This window comes from Rhamphochromis longiceps, linkage group LG18 (genome assembly GCF_057381845.1).
Source record: "Rhamphochromis longiceps isolate RC_006_pf linkage group LG18, R_longiceps_female_GT1.1, whole genome shotgun sequence".
Taxonomy (NCBI): Eukaryota; Metazoa; Chordata; class Actinopteri; order Cichliformes; family Cichlidae; genus Rhamphochromis; species Rhamphochromis longiceps.
In genome coordinates this window covers 1,057,477-1,080,529 of record NC_140574.1, presented here as the reverse complement: position 1 = coordinate 1,080,529, position 23,053 = coordinate 1,057,477, and the positions used below count along the sequence as shown (strand labels likewise).

At 42.9% G+C, this 23,053-nt stretch overlaps 2 protein-coding genes across 2 annotated transcripts; both read left to right on the top strand.

Annotated features, from left to right (window-relative positions):
* On the top strand, positions 1-7,613 carry LOC146647338 (uncharacterized). Its single transcript, XM_085388954.1, has one exon. It carries the CDS (start codon positions 5,805-5,807, stop codon positions 6,891-6,893), a length of 1,089 nt encoding a protein of 362 aa, XP_085245080.1. The 5' UTR covers positions 1-5,804; the 3' UTR covers positions 6,894-7,613.
* A 3,749-nt stretch (positions 7,614-11,362) lies between these two features.
* LOC146647337 (uncharacterized) lies at positions 11,363-20,561 on the top strand. The gene is made up of 3 exons (XM_085388876.1): positions 11,363-11,564; positions 12,356-12,649; positions 18,965-20,561. Exons 1-3 carry the CDS (start codon positions 11,393-11,395, stop codon positions 20,164-20,166), a joined length of 1,668 nt encoding a protein of 555 aa, XP_085245002.1. The 5' UTR covers positions 11,363-11,392; the 3' UTR covers positions 20,167-20,561.
* Positions 20,562-23,053: the final 2,492 nt, after the last annotated feature.

The window sequence follows — 23,053 nt, the reverse complement described above, 5'->3', positions numbered from 1 at the left end:
GTGAGCGCAGGTGGAGCCTCGGCTCCGGTTTCCTCTCGGGTCCGACTTTTTCTCTTCTTTCTTTTTTCCAAAACCTTTATTAAAAAACAGTATACAGAGAATGTGCACGAATTAAGAAGTTACATACGTTCAAATGATTTTAAATAGCACAAAATCATTTTTATTAAGTGATCCACGAATCAATCTTATGTAAGAGAGTATCATTATAGTAGAGTTTAAATTAGGTTTTGGATACTGTATTTGCATTTGTGGAAATAAAATTTAGCTAAGATAACTAACAAATTTATTGTAAAGTATATATCACCTTCTTTTTTGCCTTCGAAATAAACAAAATCCAACATTTTCCCGTTTCAGAGTAAAGTCCTTGTCGAGATGTCCAGTGATGAATGTCCCGGAGTCCAAAACGTTGTATGTGAACAGATCAGAGGTGCTGCGCAGTCTCAGGATGGCTTCCACAACATCCACAGTTCATATTTATGTCCCCTTTGACCTTTGTCATATAATGATTAGCAGGATAATATTTATGAAGTATTTTAAATGAGACTTATTTCACTTTAATTTTTCCCAGATACTTGTTAGGAATTTTTCTCGTTAATGTCACTGACAAAGGAATTCCAATAAGAGATGCTCTCTGGAACAAAGCAGGAATATTCGTATTAGCAGACAGATTCTTCCAGTGTGTGAACCCACAGGGTTCAGAGAGGCAGATGATATGCAAGGTTGAATACCTGTAGAAAGCATTATAATACGCGGAGGTATTGCATCAAATAATACAACATATTCTTTGGATGTGGCTGAAAATTTATAAGTGTTTAAAAATTCTGAATAAGACATAAGCTGCACATTAGGATTAAACAGCTGTTTCACTAAAACAATCTGTTTCTCAACCCACCTAGAAAAAAATAATGATTTATTTTTATGCACTATGTTCCTATTATTCCAGATTAAACACGTATGGGGTGTAAAGTTGTGTTTATATATAAGGGACCAAGCTAATAGAACTTGTTTGTGAAACATCGACAGGTTTTCTGGAAGCTTATCTATATTACAATCACAACCTAAGACAAAACTTAGACCCCCAAACTTAGAGAAAATGTAGTGAGGAATACAATTCCAGATGGAGACCTGATTTTTAGGAAAATGCTTTGTCTGGTTAATCTTTAATGTATTGTTTAGAGCAGGGAATCCAAAACCTCTGTGTTCATCGTCATTCATCACTACACTCGTGCTGATGTAATGTGTCCCGTTTTTCCAGAGGAAGTGGAAGAGCATTCGGTCAACATCCTTACAAGTTTTGCCGTCCACATGCAGAGAAATTGCTGCATAAGTCAGTCGAGACAGACCTTCTGCTTTTCAGAGCAATACCCCCCCTTTAAACTTAAATCTCTCTGCAACCACTGATTTCACTTGGTTTGAGATTTTTTAATAATTTGGGGAAAATTTAGTAAAATTCTGTTGTTTTTGTTTTGTTTTTTATCTTTGCTCATCAGACCTAAATATGTTGCTTCATTTTTAACTGTTATATTACAAAGACTCTGAACATTACACTCTTTGACAGGTAATAACTGACATTTATTGAAGTTTAGCATCAATCCAGACCCTTCTGAGAAATCCTGTAAATGTAAAGCAGTCAGCACCTGGTTGGCATTTTAAAGAAAGGTTGTGGTATCATCTGCCAACTGACTGCTATGTTTATACCCTTCACAGGGCTATTCGAAATATGAGAGGCAAGAATTTGGGTGCAAAGTAAAAAGATCCGCGCTGATCGGCCTACACCTCGATTAAGACTAAAACGAGAAGTGGTGCTGTTTTTCATTCTAACACAGCTATTAGCATTGGAATACAGAGTTTTGATAGCTCTGCAGAAGATATCACCAAAACCACATTTCTGAAGTGTGAGAAATATAAACTCATGCTCAGTTGAGTCAAAGGCTTTATGGAAGTCCAGGACAAGGATCAATGAGTCATCAGATGCTGAGTAGTCCAGAATATCCAAGACGAGTCTAATATTATTGGAGATGTGCCTGTTTGTCATAAAACCAGACTGTGTCTCATCTACAATATCATCCAAAATATATTTAATTCTTCTAGCTAGCAATAGAGTTAATATTGTACAATCATTATTTAGGAGGCTTGTTGGTCTCCAGTTGTCTGTAGAAAGTAGGTCCTTCTTAGGTTTGGGAATTAAAGTAATAAGTCCATCCATCTTTTTCCTGAACGAACAAAAGCTCCTTCAGCTTTCTGGCGCAAATCTCATCCAGTTTAGATTGAAAGGTCCTAAGACGTAATCTGTCCTCCTCCGAGACCTCGTCTGGTGGGAGTCAATATATGACAGAACAATCTGATTTTCTTCTGCTGCTGCACTCGACTTTTTTTGCCCCACACCGTCTCAACACTTGTTTCAAATTTCCCACTTTGTGCTGTAGGAATTCTCAGTATTAGCCTCGTCGATAAAGTGTTTTATAAGGCGTGTAATACGCTCTTCCTCTTTGGAGCTTGTCTCTGCCTTTGACATCTTTTATCTTCTCACATGCAAAGCCCACCATTCTTCTGACTCCGGCAATCTGTAACGCGAGGTCATCCATTCTTTCGTTTATTAGCTTTGATAGTTTCAGCAACATCCACGCTATCTTCCTTTGAGCGCAACGCCTTTCTTTGGCGCCGGAGACTGGCTGGATGAGACTGGTAGAGGTGGAAACTCGCCCATCACATCCTCAGTTATTGGGAGAGGTAGTGAAATAGCCGAGTAGTCACGGCAGTTGTTGGTTTACCAACACGGCTGTTTGGCTAGCATTAGCCTTTAGCAGTAGCTTTGTTCTGGAGCTAGCCGAGGGTCTTTTATTATCACGCTGTGACATTTTGGCGCTTTATTCATCAAATTCAGTCCTTTTCCGGATTAAATACCGAAGAAGCTTCTAAAGTCTGAATTGACATGATGTTCCTACCGTATTATAAGCTTACGTTTGCTAAGCGCGGCAGAAAAGTTTATTGTTAGAACAATAAAGTTTTTGCATTATAACATGATGTAGCTCTGGTTTTTGTTTGCCTGAGTGGCAGCTCGACACTTCTGTAATGCAGCGCTTTTCACAGATAAAAATCATAAAGTGCTTCACAATACTAGGAATCAAAATACAACAAATAACAATGTAAAACAATCAAATACAACATAAAAATTAATTGAAAGCTTGTCTATATAAAAATGTCTTCAGCGTAAAAACAGTAGAAGAGAATTCCACAGCCTGAAAGGCCCGATCACCACGAGTTTAAATGGAGTGCGTGCGGCGACCAGCAGTCTGTGACCTGATGACCTCAGAGCTCGGGACGATGAATGCAGTTTCAGCAGGTCCGATATGCACTGGGGAGCCTGAAAGGTTAGAACTAAAACAAGTAGAAAGACCTTTGCAAAAATCCAAACCGGAAGAAATAAAAGCATTAATAATCATCTGCACTTCAGCCTTTGACACCATTAGCCTGAGTTTTGAGATATTCCTTAGACGATGAAAGCAGTTGTGGACCAAGCGACATCGAGCTGTCAAATACGACACCGAGGTCTCGAAGGCTTGGTTTAACAGAAGCTGAAATGCTGCCTAATTTCTGAGATCATATGGTCGGGACCAGTAATTAATGTTTTATCAGAGTTTCGCTGGAGGAAGTTGTCGTTCACATGGAAGTCCTCGTGTTTTTAAATCTGTCACATTGTGTTTGTTCATAAAACTGCTGCTAATCAAACTGAGTTTGCTGCACTGTGATGGGTTCAAGGGTTCTCCCTCCTGCTGAATCCACTTTAACCTCTTCCCCATTTTTATTTCTCTGCTCATGTTCTACTTAATCAGCTGTCCAGCTGATCGGTGGTGTGGTGAGGAAAATGTGGGCTCCTCATCGATGTTACGGAAAGACAGAGACAGGAGGCCGAGGCCTTTTTGTTCACTTTTATAAAAAGACTTTCATTGTTGTCTGAAGATAACAGTGCAGCTGGACATAGAGGCCTTTTTTTGCTGAGCTCTGTAATCTTGTCAACAGGATCATTTAATGAAAACGAGGAATCTACAGATGCAACATCTGGAATACGGAGTGTGGAATATGTAAACAAAGCAACATAAAAACCAGTTACTCAGCCACTCATCAGAATCCAAACCTGAGAGCCTGACAGCGTCTCACTCAGGTTGAGCTCTGGACTCTGACCAAACCATCGTAGTTGCTCCATTCGTTCCTGTTTCAGCCGTTCTGTTGGATCTTTGTGCTGCTGCTGATGGTCCGAGCTTCAGCTGTGGGACAGACGGCCTCACACTGACTCTAGAACACTTAGACAAGAGTTCACGGTGCACTGAGATCATCGTCCCTCCTCCACCGTGCTGACAGCTGCTCTCAGGTGTTTTTGCTGATATGCTGGGTTTGATTTTGTGCGTTATGGACAAACATCTCCACTTTGGTCTTGTCTGTCTGAAGGATACTGCTCCAGGAGGCTTTCTCTTTAGACAGAAGAGGCCTTCCCCTGCTTTTTTTTAGTCATACTGTCATGAAGTTTAAGCTTAAACCTGCAAACTGAAGAGTCTGAGATGAGCTCTTGGGTCTGTCGCATGCTCTGACCTGTTTCATTAATCTTCTGCACTGCAGAATGATGGACTTTGGTTTATTTTGATATGATCTTATAACCTTTCCAGGTTGATGGGCAGCTGCAGTTTCTTTTCTAAGATCACTGCTGATGTCTTTCCTCCTCAGCATCATGTTAACACACACCTGAATGCTCGAGACCAACAAAACATCTGCTTTCATAGCAAGGCTCACACTGCCAATGATCAGCTCATTGTGAAGCTGGTTATGAGCACCTGGCTGCTGCTTACACACTCAGTAAATATCTGCAAAGCTCTCGTGGCATCTCTAAGGTGTTCTACAGCGTCGTGGAGGAGTGTGACAGCTCCTCTGCATCAGTCCATCAGAGCGCGTGATCAGGCGTGTTTGACACTTTATTTTTAATTTGGTTTCTTCTTTCATTAAGCTAGCAGTAGTTACCCTGGAACAGCAGGTCAGGGCAGACCTGGAACAGGACCTGGAAGCACCTTCCCACCTTTGACGTGACCTTTAACCTGTACAGTCCAACAAATCTGTCAGGTCAAGCTGGTTGCATGAGTGTGCTCACACTTAGACTAATACTTTGATTTAGTCACTGCTTTCAGGCTTCTTGGGTTAATGTCTTAGTTTACAGAGAGCTCACAAAGCATGAAAGCAACCTCATTGTTGAAAGACATCAGTCAGAAGAAAGGAAAATAAATTCCACAGCATTAGATTTATCCTGGGACACAATGAAGACAAAATATGGGACGACAGTGGCGATGCAAGACCTGCAGCATCACCGAAGGAGCTGCAAGAACTTCTGTTAAGCAGTGACAGCCGTCTCCCTTCATAAGTCTGGACTGTGGGGGATGTGTCAAAGAGGGAAGCCTTTTCGAACAAAGGAAAACATCCAAGCCCGGCTACAGTTGGCATAAAAATACAGTAAGTCTTCCAAAAACATTTTGGTCTAATGAGACCGAGGTTCAGCTTTTTGGCCACAGGTACTTCTCTCTTTGTATAGCGTGGACATGTCACCATATTCAAATGATTTGATTCTGCATTAGAAATACACCAACAGCACAACTCAAGAGCTCTGTACAGACGACTTGAGTTAGTAAAATTTAAGCCTTAATCCAATGAAAACAGGTGAGTTGTAACAACATCGTCCACCATACAGGAGGATGTTGTATCTGTAGCAACCAAACCAGTTTCTGTATCGGGCTGTAAACATATGCATTTTACCAGGGGATTCTATGGTTTATGATTTTAACCAGAGTTTATTTGCTGTGTTTTTAATCATGTCTCTTCTTTCATTTGTTGTTGACACTCCAGACGTCCAACAGCAGCCTGTCTGTAAGGAGGAGGAGGAGGTTCTCCCTGAGCAGCAGCTCTGGAACCAGGAGAGGAGCTCCAGTGTGGAGCAGGAGGAACCAGAAGCTCCACAGATTAAAGAGGAACAGGAGGAACTGTGCAGCAGTCAGGAGGGAGAGCAGCTGGGACTGAAGGAGGAGATGGATACCTTTATGGTGACTGAAACTTATGAGGAAAGTGACCACAGTGAACCAGAAGGAGACAGGGAGCAGCTTCTCTTTGAGAGTTCTGTGAACAACAACAGCAGAGATCAGCGAGCAGAACATTATAAAGAAGCAAGATCAACTAAAACCGTAGAGTCAGAGTCAAAAAAGAAGCATCGGAATAACAATGCAGACAGCTCAGTTATGTCAGAGAGAGAGAGTAACACAGGTACAGGTGTGAAGTCTGTAAAATGTTACGTTTGTGAAAAAACTTTCAAGAAAAAATCTCAGATGCAGATACATTACAGAACGCACACAGGCGAGAAGCCGTATTCATGCAAAACATGTGGGAAACGATTCAGCCAAAACTGCCATTTAGCTGTTCACATGAAGATCCACAAAGGGGAGAAACCGTTCCCCTGCAATGTATGTGAAAAAACCTTCCGAGACACACTAACACTGAAATATCACATGAGGGTTCACACGGGCGAGAAGCCGTACTCATGCACAATTAGTGGGAAAGGTTTCTGTCAAAGTAATAACTTAAACATCCACATGAGAACACACACGGGCGAGAGACCTTACCCCTGTCAAATCTGTGAGAAAAGATTCATTGACTCCTCCACACTTAAAAGACACATCAGAACTCATACTGGTGAGAAGCCGTATGTTTGCAAAACATGTGGGAAAAGCTTCATTCAGAAAAATATTCTGTCTGTCCACATGAGGATCCACACAGGCGAGAAAACACATCCCTGTGAGCTGTGCGGAAAAAGCTTCCGGTCTCGTGAACTCTTGTTAGTCCATGTAAGAACACACTCAAAGTAGTATTTCTGTGAGACTTGTGGGAAAAGTTTCAGTGATCGTGGTATTTTTACTGCCCACATGAGAGGGCACTCAGGTGAGACGCTGTAGTTGTGGGAAACTAGAAAAGGACTCACGTGTAGCAGGTTCTTATTTGATGCATACATTTTTCAAAGTAGAAAAGAAAAGCAGTCCTCATACTGAAAGCACCTTTGGACTGTGCTTCACTGTGATTATGTTAATGACATGTGCCAACAGGATAGAGTTCATGCTAATGGTGAGGTGTCAAGCTGTCCTTTGGATTCTTACAGAAAAGCATCTCATTAAGTAGTAATTTATTTATTTTTTGGGAAATTGTCTATGCAAACTTTTACAGGAAACAGGAAGTGTGTTGTTGCCACGGATTTATCAAATTATACTGTGAGCTGTTTCTTTTCATTTTGAAAAATCTAGTTCAGAATTAGTTGTGAAGTTTGTTTTTGCTGTTTAGCGTTATATTTATAGGCCTGCAGGGTTCAGGTCTGTGGTGTCCTCCTCTGTCTTGTGGCTTTTTACTGGCACAGTTTGTGGGCCATCTTATTGTGACACCTGATTGTTCTCTTATTTAGTTATAGCAGTATTTTTAAATGGTTGTACACAAATTGCATTGCATTTTTATATAAATAGTTGTTTACAAAATTTGTGCATACGTTTTCAACATGTACAATTTATATTTGCATTTCAAGTTATGAAAATAATTCACTAAACGGGTGTGATTTCTATAGTAAAAAATATAACTACTGCTAGGATTTTGTTTTTGTTTTTTATGATTTCAGATCAGTTGTGTTAACACAGTATGTCAATGAAAAAATAACTAAATTCAGAACCATGAGGTTGAGCTGAAGAGAATGATACCAAAAAAGGTCAGAACATTTGAAGGTGACATATAAATAATGTAAAACCAAAAGGAGTCAAAATAGACAATTATATTTTGGACCCCAGAGTGAGAACCTAACAAATCATGAAAAATTGGGTTTAATTTTTGTTTATGAAGGTGCAGATTTCTGACATTTTGTGTAAATGTAAACATGTAACAATGTGATTTTTCTAACAAGGCTACACAGTACATGACATGTTTATGTAACTGAGATGTTTAACCTCCTAAGACCCGAACTCTTCCCTGGCATGCATTTTTAATTTCTTATGCTATTTGGGCTGATTGAGACCAGATGAATGTTAAAACAAAGAATTACCTGATGTATTTTTTTTTTCACCTGATTTTCGTTTCTGAGAAAAATTAGATCCAAATATGAGGATATTCATTTTAAATCTCGATAGGACAGTGGCAGTGTAATGTCCTCATAAGTGGATATCAGGCCCTTATAGAGAAAACTTTTGTATTTTGGTCAACACAACCCAAAATGTGATGTCCACATATGTGGACGCCAGGTCCTAGGAGGTTAATTATGCAGGCTACAGAAAATAACTAGGTTATAGACTACATTAATGTGAAACGTGTATACTTGCTGCATTTGAATCCTTTTAGCCATATGTATTCAATTCAATTTTATTTACACAGCTTCAAATCACAACAACAGTTGTCTCAAGGTGTTTTATATTGTAATGTAGACGCTACAATAATACAGAGGAAAAGCCCAACAATCATATGACCCCCTATGAGCAGCACTTTGGCAACAGTGGGAAGGAAAAACTCCCTTTTAACAGGAAGAAACCTCCGGCAGAACCAGGCTCAGGGAGGGGCGGGGCCATCTGCTGTGATTGGTTGGGGTGAGAGAAGGAAGACAGGATAAAGACATGCTGTGGAAGCGAGACAGAGGTTAATAACAGATATGATTCAATGCAGAGAGGTCTGTTAATACATAGTGAGTGAGAAAGGTGACTGGAAAGGAAAAACTCAATGCATCATGGGAATCCCCCGGCAGCCTATGTCTATCCGGTTGTTCAGTCTGATGTCACTAGCCGTGTCTGGGCCTAAACTCCGCTGCAGGTCCATATATCAAACGATCACTGTGGCATTACTGAGAGTTGAAAAACTGTCTAAAGTCTTTCATCTTTAATAAAATGATCAGCGTTCTGCTCTACCAGGTGTAACAATTGAGTTTAACATCCAGGCATCCATGAAAACGGAATTTATGACATTTAACGGAGTTAGAAGTTAGCAGGGAGTTAGCTCGCTAGCTTCTATCTAAATACAATATAGCATGTCCTGACTGCGGGGTTTTGGAAACAAATTCAAACGTACAGCTCTGTTATCACTTCCAGCATAAATGAAGACAGAAAACTAAACAGCAGTGACGTTTGTAGGGTTACTGAAGTTGGGCTAGCTGGTATATAATGATGTGCTACGTGACCGCTAGCGACACAGCTATGTTAGCATAATATAAACAAGCTAACTTTTTTTCCACTCGATGAAAGTTAACGTGAGTGTTCTCGGTGGTCAGGAACAAATGTAATCGCATGGCAGGATGCTGTAAAAGGACCAAACTTCAGCCAGGAGAACAACTGAGATAATCCATCCACAATACGAGGTTATTCATTCATATACTGCTGCATGGGCTGGGCTGTAGTTACATCCTAAGGTTTTAAAAACTGAGCTTAAATAAATGATTAGTGGTAATAAAAGCCGAGGGAGGTCAACAGTGATCACTGACTGTTTTAGGAGCTTTTTGAGATCAAATAGAAGAAAATACATAACATTAAACATGTTAACAACACAAAAGCCATATTAAACGCAGACTACTTTAGACCCGGAAGTAGGATTCGTCGCGTCATCACTGAACAACCGGATTGCAGCATAACTAAGGGAGGATTCAGGGTCACCTGGTCCAGCCCTAACTATATGCTTTAGCAAAAAGGAAAGTTTGAAGCCTAATCTTGAAAGTAGAGATAGTGTCTGTCTCCTGAATCCAAACTGGAAGCTGGTTCCACAGAAGTGTACAGCTACGTTCTGTTGTTCCAGGCGGCAGCGTTACGGTTACCATGGTTACAGGGTGACACTCTCTCTCTGCGACTGTGTGTTTCCTGGGTGACAGAGCGCCTTTTTGTTGTTGTTGTTGGGCTAAGCTAATAGGCAGAATGCTACAGGCATCGCCCTAAAGAATGTAGCCTCATGGGCAGTGTAGTCCGTGCTGCAGCGAGAATGGACCGCCATACTCGTTATGTGTCTGTGAGCGAGGGAGGGAGATAAAGGAAAAGTGCGAGCTGTCACGGAGCAGAAACGGGAGCTGGAAGCATGTAAATATAATAATAACCACTGCAGCCAAGAAGAGTGCCTGACGAGCCCAGCTGAAAGTAAGCTGTTAAGACTCGACTGTACACCGTGTTCGTGTTTTCCTCTGAAACAATAAGTTCTGTTGCAGCAGCCTTTCAACGCCTCTCTCTGTCTCTCGCTAGCAAAGTTGACCCAGACAACAAAGTAAAGCTAATTTTCAGCTACGAGCCGACACGAACCCGACGTATTAGTCAGAGGTCCCTTTACTACGGTTCGGAGCCGCGGACCTTCAGTAATAGCAATAAATCAGGTTCTAGTTCCTCCTGCTCCACACTGGAGCTCCTCTCCTGGTTCCAGAGCTGCTGCTCAGGGAGAACCTCCTCCTCCTCCTCCTCACAGACCTCCTGCTGTGGGACGTCTGGAGCGACGGAAGAAAGAAGTTACTGATGCAACCGCAGAAACATTAACAGGACTTTACAGCATGACTGCATCACTCATGAATGTGGACAGGCACCTGAGTTCACCTGTTTTGTGGTTTAAAAGCCACAAAGACGCTGTGTTTAGAGAAAATGGGTCTCAATTGTTCCCATACTGCTGACACATACGGGATCACTGAGGGTTTTTTCTTCTCCAGCTTTGACAAAAGTCCAGCTGGGATAACCACATTTACTCAGGGTCAGCTTTTCATCCATTTCATTAATAGTAATAAAAATCACACAGCAGTAATACGTCGAAGATCCTGAAGTTTGATCTGATTTCCACCAATGAAGACTCTGAGCACGCCACAAACACATTTAATGAACAGCGTGTGTAATTCCTCATTTATTTTAGACCCACATCAAACAATAAAATAAAGCCGTGTGTTAGTATTCATTCACGTCAGACTCTTTGGTGTTGAGTATATGAATGATCAGTAGTAGAATGGATATGATTCATTATGGATAAAAACCTGAACGAGGCCTTTTCTTTCCATTTTCTCTCCTTTATTATTTGTAACACGCTGTTTATGTATTTATGGCTCAGTTTGGTACATTTAAATAGGTTTTAGGAAGAAAGAAGGACGTTTATTCCAAGCGGAACAAAGTATTTGAACATCCTCCTCCTGCCGGAACTTCAGAGCGGGACATCCGGCGGAAGTAAACATTTTTAAAAGCGGCAGTTTGGTTGTTCCAGCGTGAACTTTTGGAGGCTTTGTGCTGTGTGTGAGCTGAGTGTGTGAGCTGAGTGTGTGAGCTGAGTGTGTGAGCTGAGTGTGTGAGCTGAGTGTGTGAGCTGAGTGCGTGAGCTGAGTGCGTGAGCTGCGGCAGCAACGATGCCTTCAGTTCAGTATCTGAGAGAGTTCATCAACGAGCGACTAACTGCTGCTGCTGAACAAATATTCTTGGAGTTTGAAAAAACGATCGTCCAGTACGAGGAAGAGATCGACCGTCAGCGCAGACTGCTGGATATCACCTGGAAACCCCAAATCAAGCTGCACAGGACAGGTGAGTGTCCCTCTGAGGGAGGATCCTGATCACAGCTCTGCGGGACGTTTCTGATTGTGAGGACTTTTTGGAGATGTGAGCTAACAAAGAGCAAACAGAGGACAGGACTGCGCTGCGCTGCATTCAAACAGCAGGCGCTGAAATCAGCCTGGATTTGAGCTTTTCTCTGACCTGGATCCATCACTCAATCCTGTGAATCGTTTGAAAAACTTTTTGTTTGGCGGTGAAACGTGTGTTTGATGGTGCGTTCAGGTGCACCTTCTAAACTCAGTAATCTAGCCTGAAAAGGTTTTTCCTTGGTTTCCTTTCTTCTTCTGCAGAGCTGTAAAGAGTTCAGTGTTAACGTCATAACAATACGTCTTTTTTATTTCTCCATCAGTGACGTCAGAGTGGTCGCCCGGGCCCTTTGTGATGATGTCACATAAAAGCTAAAGTGGTACACAGCACGTGCACGGTTCCTGTGGTCACATTTACACACGTGTGAGAACAACAAAGTCCACCATGTTGTTGTTCAGAGTCACGGACGCGACTGAAAGAAGTGACACAGAGTTTAATGTGCAGCTCGGCACAGTGACACCTAATATTGAATTTATGAACTGTAGTGGCAGTGCGGTGCTGCTGCTGTGCTGAGGGGGCTTTACCTTCCAGATGTTCGTCTGAATAAATGCAGATCTGAGATCAGTGACTTACAGCTGACTGGACGGCTTTACTCTCACACACGAGCGACGCAGTCATGCTGTAAAGTCCTGTTAATGTTTCTGTGGTTGTGACTTCTTTCTTCTGTCCTCCAGACGTCCCACAGCAGCAGGTCTGTGAGGAGGAGGAGGAGGAGGAGGAGGAGGTTCTCCCTGAGCAGCAGCTCTGGAACCAGGAGAGGAGCTCCAGTGTGGAGCAGGAGGAACCAGAAGCTCCACAGATTAAAGAGGAACAGGAGGAACTGTGCAGCAGTCAGCAGGGAGAGCAGCTGGGACTGAAGGAGGAGCCTGAAGTTCATAATGATCCTGTGCAGTACGAGGAAGAGATGGAGCGTCAGCGCAGACTGCTGGATATCACCTGGAAACCCCAAATCAAGCTGCACAGGACAGGTGAGTGTCCCTCTGAGGGAGGATCCTGATCACAGCTCTGTGGTACGTTTACTTTGAGGCTGCAGGGATGTTTCTGGAGGACAGAAGGTGGATGTGTCTCTGTTTAAACAAACATTCAGCTTTAAACTCACCCGAGGACGCTGCTGTGAGGCAGGGTTGGGGTTTTCCTCTCACACTTCTTACTGGGTACATCACCATGGTGACTGATGGCTTTTTGCAGCATAACTAAGGGAGGATTCAGGGTCACCTGGTCCAGCCCTAACGATATGCTTTAGCAAAAAAAAGTTTGAAGCCTAATCTTGAAAGTAGAGAAAGTGTCTGTCTCCTGAATCCAAACTGGAATATAACAGGACACCGGAGTAAATTCTGGAGCATCTCACACTTCTGATAATCAGCTGTCTGCTTGACGTTTATTCAGCTGTGTAAAAACTTTAATCTCAGCCAAACCGATTTACTCAGGAACAAATAAAATACTGAAAAAAGCCAAACAACAACATTTTTAAGTTATCTAAGTGACTCATATATCATGTTTAACCTGAGTAGTGAAAGACGGCGGTGGGTTTGAAAACGATTTGTCGGGAGTCCGGTGTTCTCACGGCTCTAGTTAGCCTAGCCCCCGGCTCGCTATCGAGCTAGTGGGTAACAGACGTCTCCGAAAACGTCGGAGCGCTTTTGAAAATATGTGGTGTCCTGATAAACTGAGCAGATATTTGAGGTTTACACAGCTACATTCTCCATGAAAATATGTTAAACGTTTATTTTGTGACCCAGAAAGAATAATAAGAGTAATATTAAAACTAACTAGCTGCCGCCATTGTTGACAACTGAGCTGGGCCGCGCTATGAATTCTGGGATAGGTTGGGCCACGAAGGACACACCCGACCCATCCTTCAAATCTGGGGAAATGAAGGGTGTATTTGGAGGGGTCTCTAAATTTGGACAGCCTTCGTCACGTCGCTGTCATGTGATCAGAATCAGAATACTTTATTGATCTCTAAGGGAAATTAATCGGTCTACAATTGCGCCCTCGGAAGGATGCGGCACCTAAATTTGGACACTGCTTTTTTTTTTTTTTTTTTTCTTCCTTGGCATTTAACGGCAGCTTGTAGATGCAGTGCTGCCATCTTCTGTTTCAGTTCGTTATTGCGTTTTTCAAATCCTACTTATTCCTGATTCTTTCAGGATCTTACAGAGTTTCCAACGACGCATCGACTATTAAATTAGTCGTACACAATTTTGATAGTCGACTGATCGTGGCAGACCTACTGTAAGGTCATTAAGAGTTGATTCTGTTCATCTGGACGTAGCGTTTTGTGGGAGAAACGTTTTATCATCATCAGGTGACGTCTTCAGTCTCAGCTGACTGCAGGTTTCAATCTTATAAACAGGACATTTGCATAATGACTGAAACCAGCCCACTGAAGGACAATGGGCTGTGAGGTCAGTTCATTAATCTTAATTATGCAAATTCTCATGACTGATCAACAACCACTGAACCACAAAAAATTACCAATAATCATCCCACAGATGTAATATTATCTACAGCTACTCTTAGTACCATTGATGTTAAGTTAGACTCTTTTTCTCCAATTGATCTTTCTGAGTTAACTTCAATAATTACTTCCTCCAAACCATCAACGTGTCTTTTAGACCCCATTCCTACAAAACTGCTCAAAGAAGTCCTGCCATTAATTAATGCTTCCATCTTAAATATGATCAACTATCTCTAATAATCAGCTATGTACCACAGGCCTTCAAGCTGGCTGTAGTTAAACCTTTACTCAAAAAGCATCTCTAGACCTGTGTGTGTGTGTGTGTGTGTGTGTGTGTGTGTGTGTGTGTGTGTGTGTGTGTGTGTGTGTGTGTGTGTGTGATAAATACAGTTTAAAGAGGTAGGGGTGTTGGTTGCATTGAAGTATAAATAGAAATACGATTTATGGACATTACACCTTATTTATGGGTGTTGGCGGTGCACTTATCCTCCAGTCAGGGTGGAGGTAGGGCATGTTTGACAGCCTGTGGGTAAAAACTTCTGTTGAGTCTGTTTGTTTTTGACCTGATGGACCTGTAATGTTTACCAGAGGGAAGGGGGGGGGGGGGTCCTTGATGATGATGCTGGCTTTCTGCTGAAGTCTGCCAGTATAAATGTCTCTGAGGGGGGTCAGTGAGGTGCCGATTGCCTGCTCTGCTGCCCTCACCACCCGCTGCAGTTTCCTCTTGCCCTCCATGGTGCAGCAGTTGAACCAGAGTGTGCAGCAGGAGGTCAGAAGGCTCTCGATGGTGGAGCGGTTGGGGTTAATTAGCAGTCTCTGGGGTAACTGGGCCTGACGTAGTTTCCTGAGGAAGTACAGCCTTTGTTGTGCTTTCCCTACCTGGTGGGAGATGTTTGTGGACCAGGTGAGGCTGGCCGAGATGTGGACTCCGGGGAACTTTCCACCTCCTCCATCAATGTAGAGGGTGGAGTGCTCAGTCGATTACCATCTCCTTGGTCTCGGCTGTGTTCAGATGCAGGTTGTTGTCGTCACACCATCGCTTCAGATGCTGAACCTCCTCTCTGTAGCTGAATCATCGCTGTTGTCGATCAGTCCTATGATGGTGGTGTCAGCAAATTTTATAATGGTGTTACTGGTGTGGATTGGTGAACAGTTATGGGAGAAAAGTGAGTATAAGAGGGGACTGAGGACACACCCCTGTGGGACACCTACATTCAGAATGAGGGTGGAGGAGGTGTGCTCTCCCATCCTGATGTTCTGGGGTCACGCAGGAAGTCCAGTATCCAGCTGCACAGTGAGCTGCTGAGTCATGAGTTGCTTATTAAACAGTTTGTGGGGTTGGACTGTGTTGAAGGCAGAGCTGGTCCACAAACGGCATTCTCACACAGGTGTTGCTACTGTCCAGGTGAGGGCTGTGTGAAGAGCTGTTATTATGGCGTCCTCTGTCGACCTGTTTGCCCAGTATGTAAACTGGTGTGGATCGAGGTCTGCAGGGATGGCAGCTTTAATGTGGGACATGATGAGCTGTTCAAAACATTTGGTAATTATGGCTGCTCAAGCACGTGGACGATGGTCATTCAAGCAGCTCACTGTGTTCTTGGCCACTGAAACGATGGTGGCTGACTTAAGGCAGGATGGTACTACAGACTGTAGCAGTGAGAGGCTGAAGATGGTGGTGAAAACCTCTGCTAGTTGGTCTGCACATGCTTCAAGCACTCTACCAGCTACACCGTCAGGACCAGCTGCCTTCCTCACGTTGACTCTGCACAGTGTGGCTCTGACCTGATGCTGCTCCAGCTGGATGGGGGCGTCGTCCCTCTCTGTAACGGCAGGATGGGTGATGGTGTCCCTGTTTCGTTGGTTGAAGCAGATAAAGAACTGGTTTAGGGTTAGGGCTGGGCCATATCATACCGTTCACGGTAATAGTATAATGTTGGGCAACGATAGGAAAATGAAACATGGAGATAGAATATGGGTAAAACGCGCATGCGTAGTGCCTTTGTTTACATACGCACACGGCGGCGACGCAGAAGGAGAAGAGCGAAAGCGGATCATTGAATGAAACGATGAACCAGAACTGGTTTGTAAAAATGCTGCAGCTTCACTGGTGTGGAACTGGTTTGGCTTTCGTCCATCAGATATACAACAAAGCACTATTTTTGGTAGCGCATGCTAGCGGGCCGTCGTTATTACCGTGTTGTTTGGAAAATACGGCGCACTTAAAATCAATCCTTTGATTTTTCTGAAAGTCGACAGAGCCCCTTATAATCCCGTGTGCCTTATGTTTGAACTCTGGTTGTGTTTACTGACCTCGAAACGAGTTTATGTGCACGGCGCTCGAAAATCTGTCAAATGTTTCAGTACGACTTTGCTGAGCTACGAAGCCGCACCGCTTGATGGATTGTTGGAGCATTACGGCTATCGTAGGCGGAGCCTCGCGGAGTGATACGTACTAGAGATATCACGAAAGCACCTCACAAAACTTGCAACACGCCGTAACTCACCTCAGAACGTTAGCACGTCAGAGCAGTATGCATCACGTGATAGAGCGGCTGTGGCATGCGGGACCTGTCGGTGGTCTGGATAGCATGTGGAGCTTCGCTAGCAACCCGGCATTTCATCTCCGACAAAGTTATCCCGAGAGAAGTAAAGCAAGTGTGTAAGTCCATCTCTGAATGTTTGTAAAGCATTCCCACGTTAAGCTTAACAAACGATATATGGAGCGACTGCCTCTTCTTGCTGCTACTTCAATCATGAAACTGCTTAACGATCAGCTGATCGGCTTTTCTGTCACGAGTCCGTGTCTCTAGTTTGTTTTTGGCCCACTTTGCACCAGAAAGAGGAAACCAGCGGCTGAACAACAGCAGCACGTTTAAGCTTGATCAGCTGTTGTTAGAATGTATTTAATATTACTTTCTACTCCAGGATCTTTTTCTACGTAGCTGACGCTGGTAACTGTGCAGGGGCGGATCTAGCAAAGTTTAGCCAGGGGGGCCGATAGGGCATTAACAGGGAAAAGGGGGCACAAAGACATACTTTTCTTTCTTATTCTCATTTAAAATGTCTAGCTTTTAATAAATAATTATCTGACACCCAAAGTTTTAATTTGATGCAAAATGAATAGAAGTCCATTACTGTATATAGTGACTATTAAGTCTAATATATATACCCTAGTAAGCTATAGTACTTTTTCCTTTGGGAAGGTACCATCTGTGCAGTCTGCAATTTTGTTGAAGAAAGATGTTGAATCTATTTAATATTTCTTGAAAAATAATTGATTTCTGTGCATTTTTTTTCACACTGCATCAAATTAAGGTTGATTACGTCGATTAAGCATCATGAGGTGGAGCGTGAGGGGTGGTTCCCTATTTTTTATTTATTTATTTTTGTTGTTGCTGGGAGTTGGAACCCTATTAGTTAGGTTGCTTAATATTTATGCTAAGTACTCTTTAAAATACCAGAATAGGGAGGATGGTGTAGGTTTAAGTTTATTAGATTGATCAGTATTGCTGAACCATGAAATATTTTTTTTGTATACAGGTATAACAGAATAGCTTTAGTGTAGTTGTTGTTTTAAACTTGAGTATGAACTTATACAAAATGCAGCAAGATATTTAAAAAACAGTTTTGTTGATTAAAAAACACTATATCGGATTCATATCGGTATCGGCAGATATCCAAATTTATGATATCGGTATCGGACATAAAAAAGTGGTATCGTGCCATCTCTAATACGTACTGTGCTTCAACATAATATTACCGTACTGTGTGTATAACCTTTTTTAAGTTTTGTGGATATTATACATGGTTATGCCGAGGATATGTCGGCCAGAGAGCCCAGGAATCGAACCGGCGACCTTCAGGTTACAGATGCGCTTCCCACACATGTTGGTGCAGACTTGGTCCAGTGTGTTGTTTTCCCTCGTCAGAAACGTTTTTAATGAATCCAGGCGGGACAGATTTCAGGTTTGCATGGTTAAAGTCTCCTGCCACGATCACAGCGCAGTCTTGTAAGTCTTAACAAGTTTACAAAGAGTGACCTTTGACCTTTAAATGTAAATGGACAGCCGAGTCTTGTCTCGTGGAGGTGGCTCTTCTGTGTTGTGCCATGCATTTATGAAGTGGCTGTTTGGTCTCTCCAATGTAGAGGTCTGAGCATTCCTCGCTACACTGTACAGCAAACACCACATTGTTAAGTTTGTTTAGGACTTCTGTCCAGTTTCTGTCGGAGTGTGTTGCTGGGTGTGAAATACACTGGGATGTCGTGCTTGACAAAAACTGGTTCAGAGGTGAAACGACTTTAAGCAACTTAAAGAAGTCCAGACGCTTTTCTCTCCAAGCTACTTAGATGATGTAAAGTGTTGTGTCATCAGCATAAAATTGAAACTGTACTTCTCAATGGTGGGGAATATTTGTGAGAGTAAAGGGAGAGATTGTAAATAAGAGGAGTCCCAACACTGACGGTTCTGCTGTGAACGAGCTGTTTTGTGTCAGATAGGAAGGATGTAAAATATCGTAAAGCTGTGTACGTGATTCCAATACTGGCCAGTCATTCTAACTGGAGAGGATGGGAGATAGGGTTAGGAGCATCACTGCTGATAAGAATGGTGATAAGGTTGGTCCCAGCTCACTGGTGATGTCAGCAGTAGCTGTTTCAGGACTGCTCCTAGAATGAGAAGTTGATCAAATGCCTTGTAGAGCTTATTGAGAACTCAGTAGGCCCGGAGCTGAGATGCTGTCTGGGTGATGCAGAAGTGTTTATGAAAATGGATAGCATAATGAATATATTCACCATTTTCATGTATCCGATTTTTCTCTCCAGACGTCCCACAGCACCATATCTATGAGGAGGAGGAGGTTCTCCCTGAGCAGCAGCTCTGGAACCAGGAGAGGAGCTCCAGTGTGGAGCAGGAGGAACCAGAAGCTCCACAGATTAAAGAGGAAGAGGAGGAACTGTGCAGCAGTCAGGAGGGAGAGCAGCTGGGACTGAAGGAGGAGCCTGGTACCTTTATGGTGACTGTTGTTGAGGAAGGAGAGCACAGTGAACCAGGAGGAGACGGGGAGCAGCTCCTCTGTGATGACTCTCCTCAAAGTGAAAGCACAGATGAAGAATCCAGCAAGTGTGAAGAGTCAGGGTTAAGTGAAACTGTGACCTCAGTGCCAAAGAAGAGGAAGAAGCGAGACAGACGTCAGGATGATGTGGAGAGCTGGACTGTGTCAGAGAGTCCCTGCAATGCTGCCACAGGTAGAGAGTCTGATGTTTGCCAAAAATCCATCAAGAGTCAGGCCCAAAGAAAGAAACCCAACACTGATGTGAAACCCTATCCTTGTGATACATGTGGGAAAAGTTTCAGTGATAGAAGTACGTGGAAACGTCACCTTAGAACCCACACAGGTGAGAGGCCATATCCCTGTGATACGTGTGGGAAAAGTTTCAGTCGAAGCAGTCACTTGTATGATCACATGAGAACTCACACAGGTGAGAGGCCATATCCCTGTGATACATGTGGGAAAAGTTTCCATAAAAAAATGAATTTATCTATCCACATGAGAACCCACACAGGTGAGAGGCCGTATCCATGTGACACTTGTGGGAAAAGCTTCAGTCACAGCAGTTATTTGTATAATCACAGGAGAACCCACACAGGTGAAAAACTGTTTGCTTGTAATACCTGTGGGAAAAGCTTCAGTGATAGAAGTACCTGGAAACGCCACCTTAGAACTCACACAGGTGAGAGGCCATATCCCTGTGATACATGTGGGAAAAGTTTCAGTCGAAGCAGTACTTTGTATATTCACAAGAAAACTCACACAGGGGAGAGGCCGTATACTTGTGATACATGTGGGAAAAGTTTCAGTCGAAGCAGTACTTTGTATATTCACAAGAAAACTCACACAGGTGAGAGGCCGTATACCTGTGATACATGTGGGAAAAGCTTCAGTCAAAAAAGTAGCTTGATGTGTCACAAGAAAACTCACACAGCTGAGAAGCCAGAGGCTCATAAAACATTTCAGTGTGAGTAGGAATTTGATAGACTGCATGAGAACTCTCACAGGTTGTTTTCCAGAAATATCTGTCTTTTATGCTGTATTCCTGTTTGTGGTCACTGTTTTATTTGAGACTCAGAATCCCTCAGAATCTTCCCCACTCGCTGTCTGAGGAGGGTGCACAGTATCCTGCGGGACCAACATCACCCTGCGCGCCACCTTTTCCATCTGCTGCCCTCAGGGAGAAGGTACAGGTCTATACAGGCCAGAACATCCAGACTGGCCAACAGCCTGTATCCACAGGCTGTGAGGCTCCTGAACTCTCTGCCCCCCTCTCACGGACAATAACCATATCCAACTTCTTAATAGCAATGAACTGGTTTGCATTGGTGCATCATATCTTTATTCTCTTCCCCCTCCTGCCCCCCCCCCCTCTTTCTTAAATAGATAACTATCATATCTGATATCATATCTCACAGTACAATAATATTGAATGGGTTGCATTGTTGTATTTTGTCATGTTTCTCAGGTCCTTGTCTGAATTTCTACGAACATTATTGCTAAGGATTGTCTTATTGCATTGGAGTCACACTGGGTTAAATATGTACACTTGGGTTTTAAGGGGTATTTATTATTTTCTTCTTTTTTTGGGGTTGTATGGAAGCCCCAAACGCAATTTCATTGTTCTTGACAATGACAATAAATAAATAAATACTAAAATACTAAATACTCTGGCCCTTTCTGCCTGCTTTAGTCTGTAATGGTCTCTTTAGAGCACGTTGTTTCTTCTCATGCATTCATTTATTTTTTGATTTCATCCACTTGTTATTGTTTCAGCCTTTAGAGGTGATCCTAAAAACCTGCATCCTGATGTATGTATGACACATATTTTGGTTTACAAGGTTACAAAATTCGCAACTACACAATCTGATTTACAAGTACAAAATAAAAGTTCAGTTTTTTTAACTTTTCTCACGCAGCTTTATTTGCAGAAACCCCGTGTTGCATGTAACTTAAAGAAGTATATGTCTCTGGCCATTTCACTTTTAATCTCATCACGTGGTGGTATCTGGCAGTGCTCTTGTTTATGCTTAGATTAAATCTCCAGGGTCCATGCATACTCGCAGTTCTTTAGTTTTGTTCCATTTCTCCATGCACAGCATTGAGTTCGGTTCTTCCACTTGTTGTGATGAGCTGCAACTGTGACATCCTGTCCAGCTCTTTTTTTTTTTTTTTTTTTTTTTAAGACGATCCCTAAGCGGAGCTGGGACTCTCCGTGGAGCCTGGATTAGCGGCTTCGCATCATCTTTCAGCTGGACACTGTACAGTGGTTTGCAAAAGTATTGGGCCCCCTTGAACTTTCCCACATTTTGTCACATTACAGCCACAAATATGAATCAATTTTATTGGAATTCCAGGTGAAAGACCAACACAAAGTGGTGCACACGTGAGAAGTGGAACGAAAATCATACATGACTCCAAACATTTGTTACAAATAAATAACTGCAAAGTGGGGTGTGCGTAATTATTCAGCCCCCTTTGGTCTGAGTGCAGTCAGTTGCACATAGACGTTGCCTGATGAGTGCTAATGACTAAATAGAGTCACCTGTGTGTAATCTAATGTCAGTATACAGCTGCTCTGTGACGGCCTCAGAGGTTGTCTAAGAGAATATTGGGAGCAACAACACCATAGAATAGAATAAGGCCGCACTTCAACTTTTGCATGAGTGTATTGCACTTCTTCGTTTTAACACCAGGGGGAGCTACTGTTGATCAAGGCAGTTGCTCCACCAAAAAGGACAATCACAGAAGAAATTTACCCCAAGTTACTAAACAGGTCAGAACCAAAGAAGCCAAAGGTAGAAAGTGAGTGCAGAAAATTTCAGACACGGTGGGAGAGTGAAGATTTCTTCAAAGAACTCAAGTGTGTCTGTTTGATCTGCACTGAGACTGTGGCAGTTATGAAAGAGGATAATGTGCGACGTCATTATGAAGCCAAACATCAGGCCTGTGCATCCGACACTGGTGCTGAGCCAGAGCAGACATTAACTCTCCCGCAGGGTCAGCAACAGTATTTATCTCGTGCTCGAAAGGTCCAGGAAAAGGCTCCGATAGCCGCTATGAGGTCGCCCAACTCATCGCGAGACATGGCGAGCCTTTTTCAGATGGAGACCTCATAAAACACGGCCTCGTTAAAGTCACCGAAATAATGTGGAAAAAGTGCAGAACTTCAACAACGTCAGCGTGTCCAGAAATCCAGTCGTGCGACGCACTGAAGACTCGTCAGCCAACATTAAACTGCACCTGTCTGACAAAGCTGTGCTTTTGATTTTGACTCCATCGCAGGCGATGAGAGCACCGACGCCACAGACGCCGCACAGCTGCTAATTGTTGCTGGGAGTGGACGAGAGCACGAGCGCCTTAGGTGAGTAAAAAATATATTCCACAGTACCCGTGTGTTAGGTACAGGTACACATGCTTCAAATATCAGTAATGCGCATCGATTCTGTCACTACTCTGCTTTTGTGCACCACTTTCTTATCTGCGTTTTCCTTGTTAACACACAGAGCACACACCGCTGTGCACAGCGCACGCAGTCAGCTGATCTCATCTGATGCACATCTGCTCCTTGATCAAGTGACATTTATCCGGGTTTTTGGCACGAGTGGCGTCGGATCAGCACCGCAGCTGGACGGCCCGATTTACAAACCCAGCGCAGCTGATACTCACCAGAATAATCTGCTAAAATGATGCACTCCTGTTATTAAGCCCAGTTCAGTCTGTTAATGTTGATAACTGTTTCAAACGGACGTTAACAGGTGCGTTGCTGAGCCTAATAACTTAAATAACAATGTTATTGGGAGTATATGCTTCATAACCTGAGTGCCTCTCACTTTCTTCTGCTTTATTGTGTTCAGTTTTT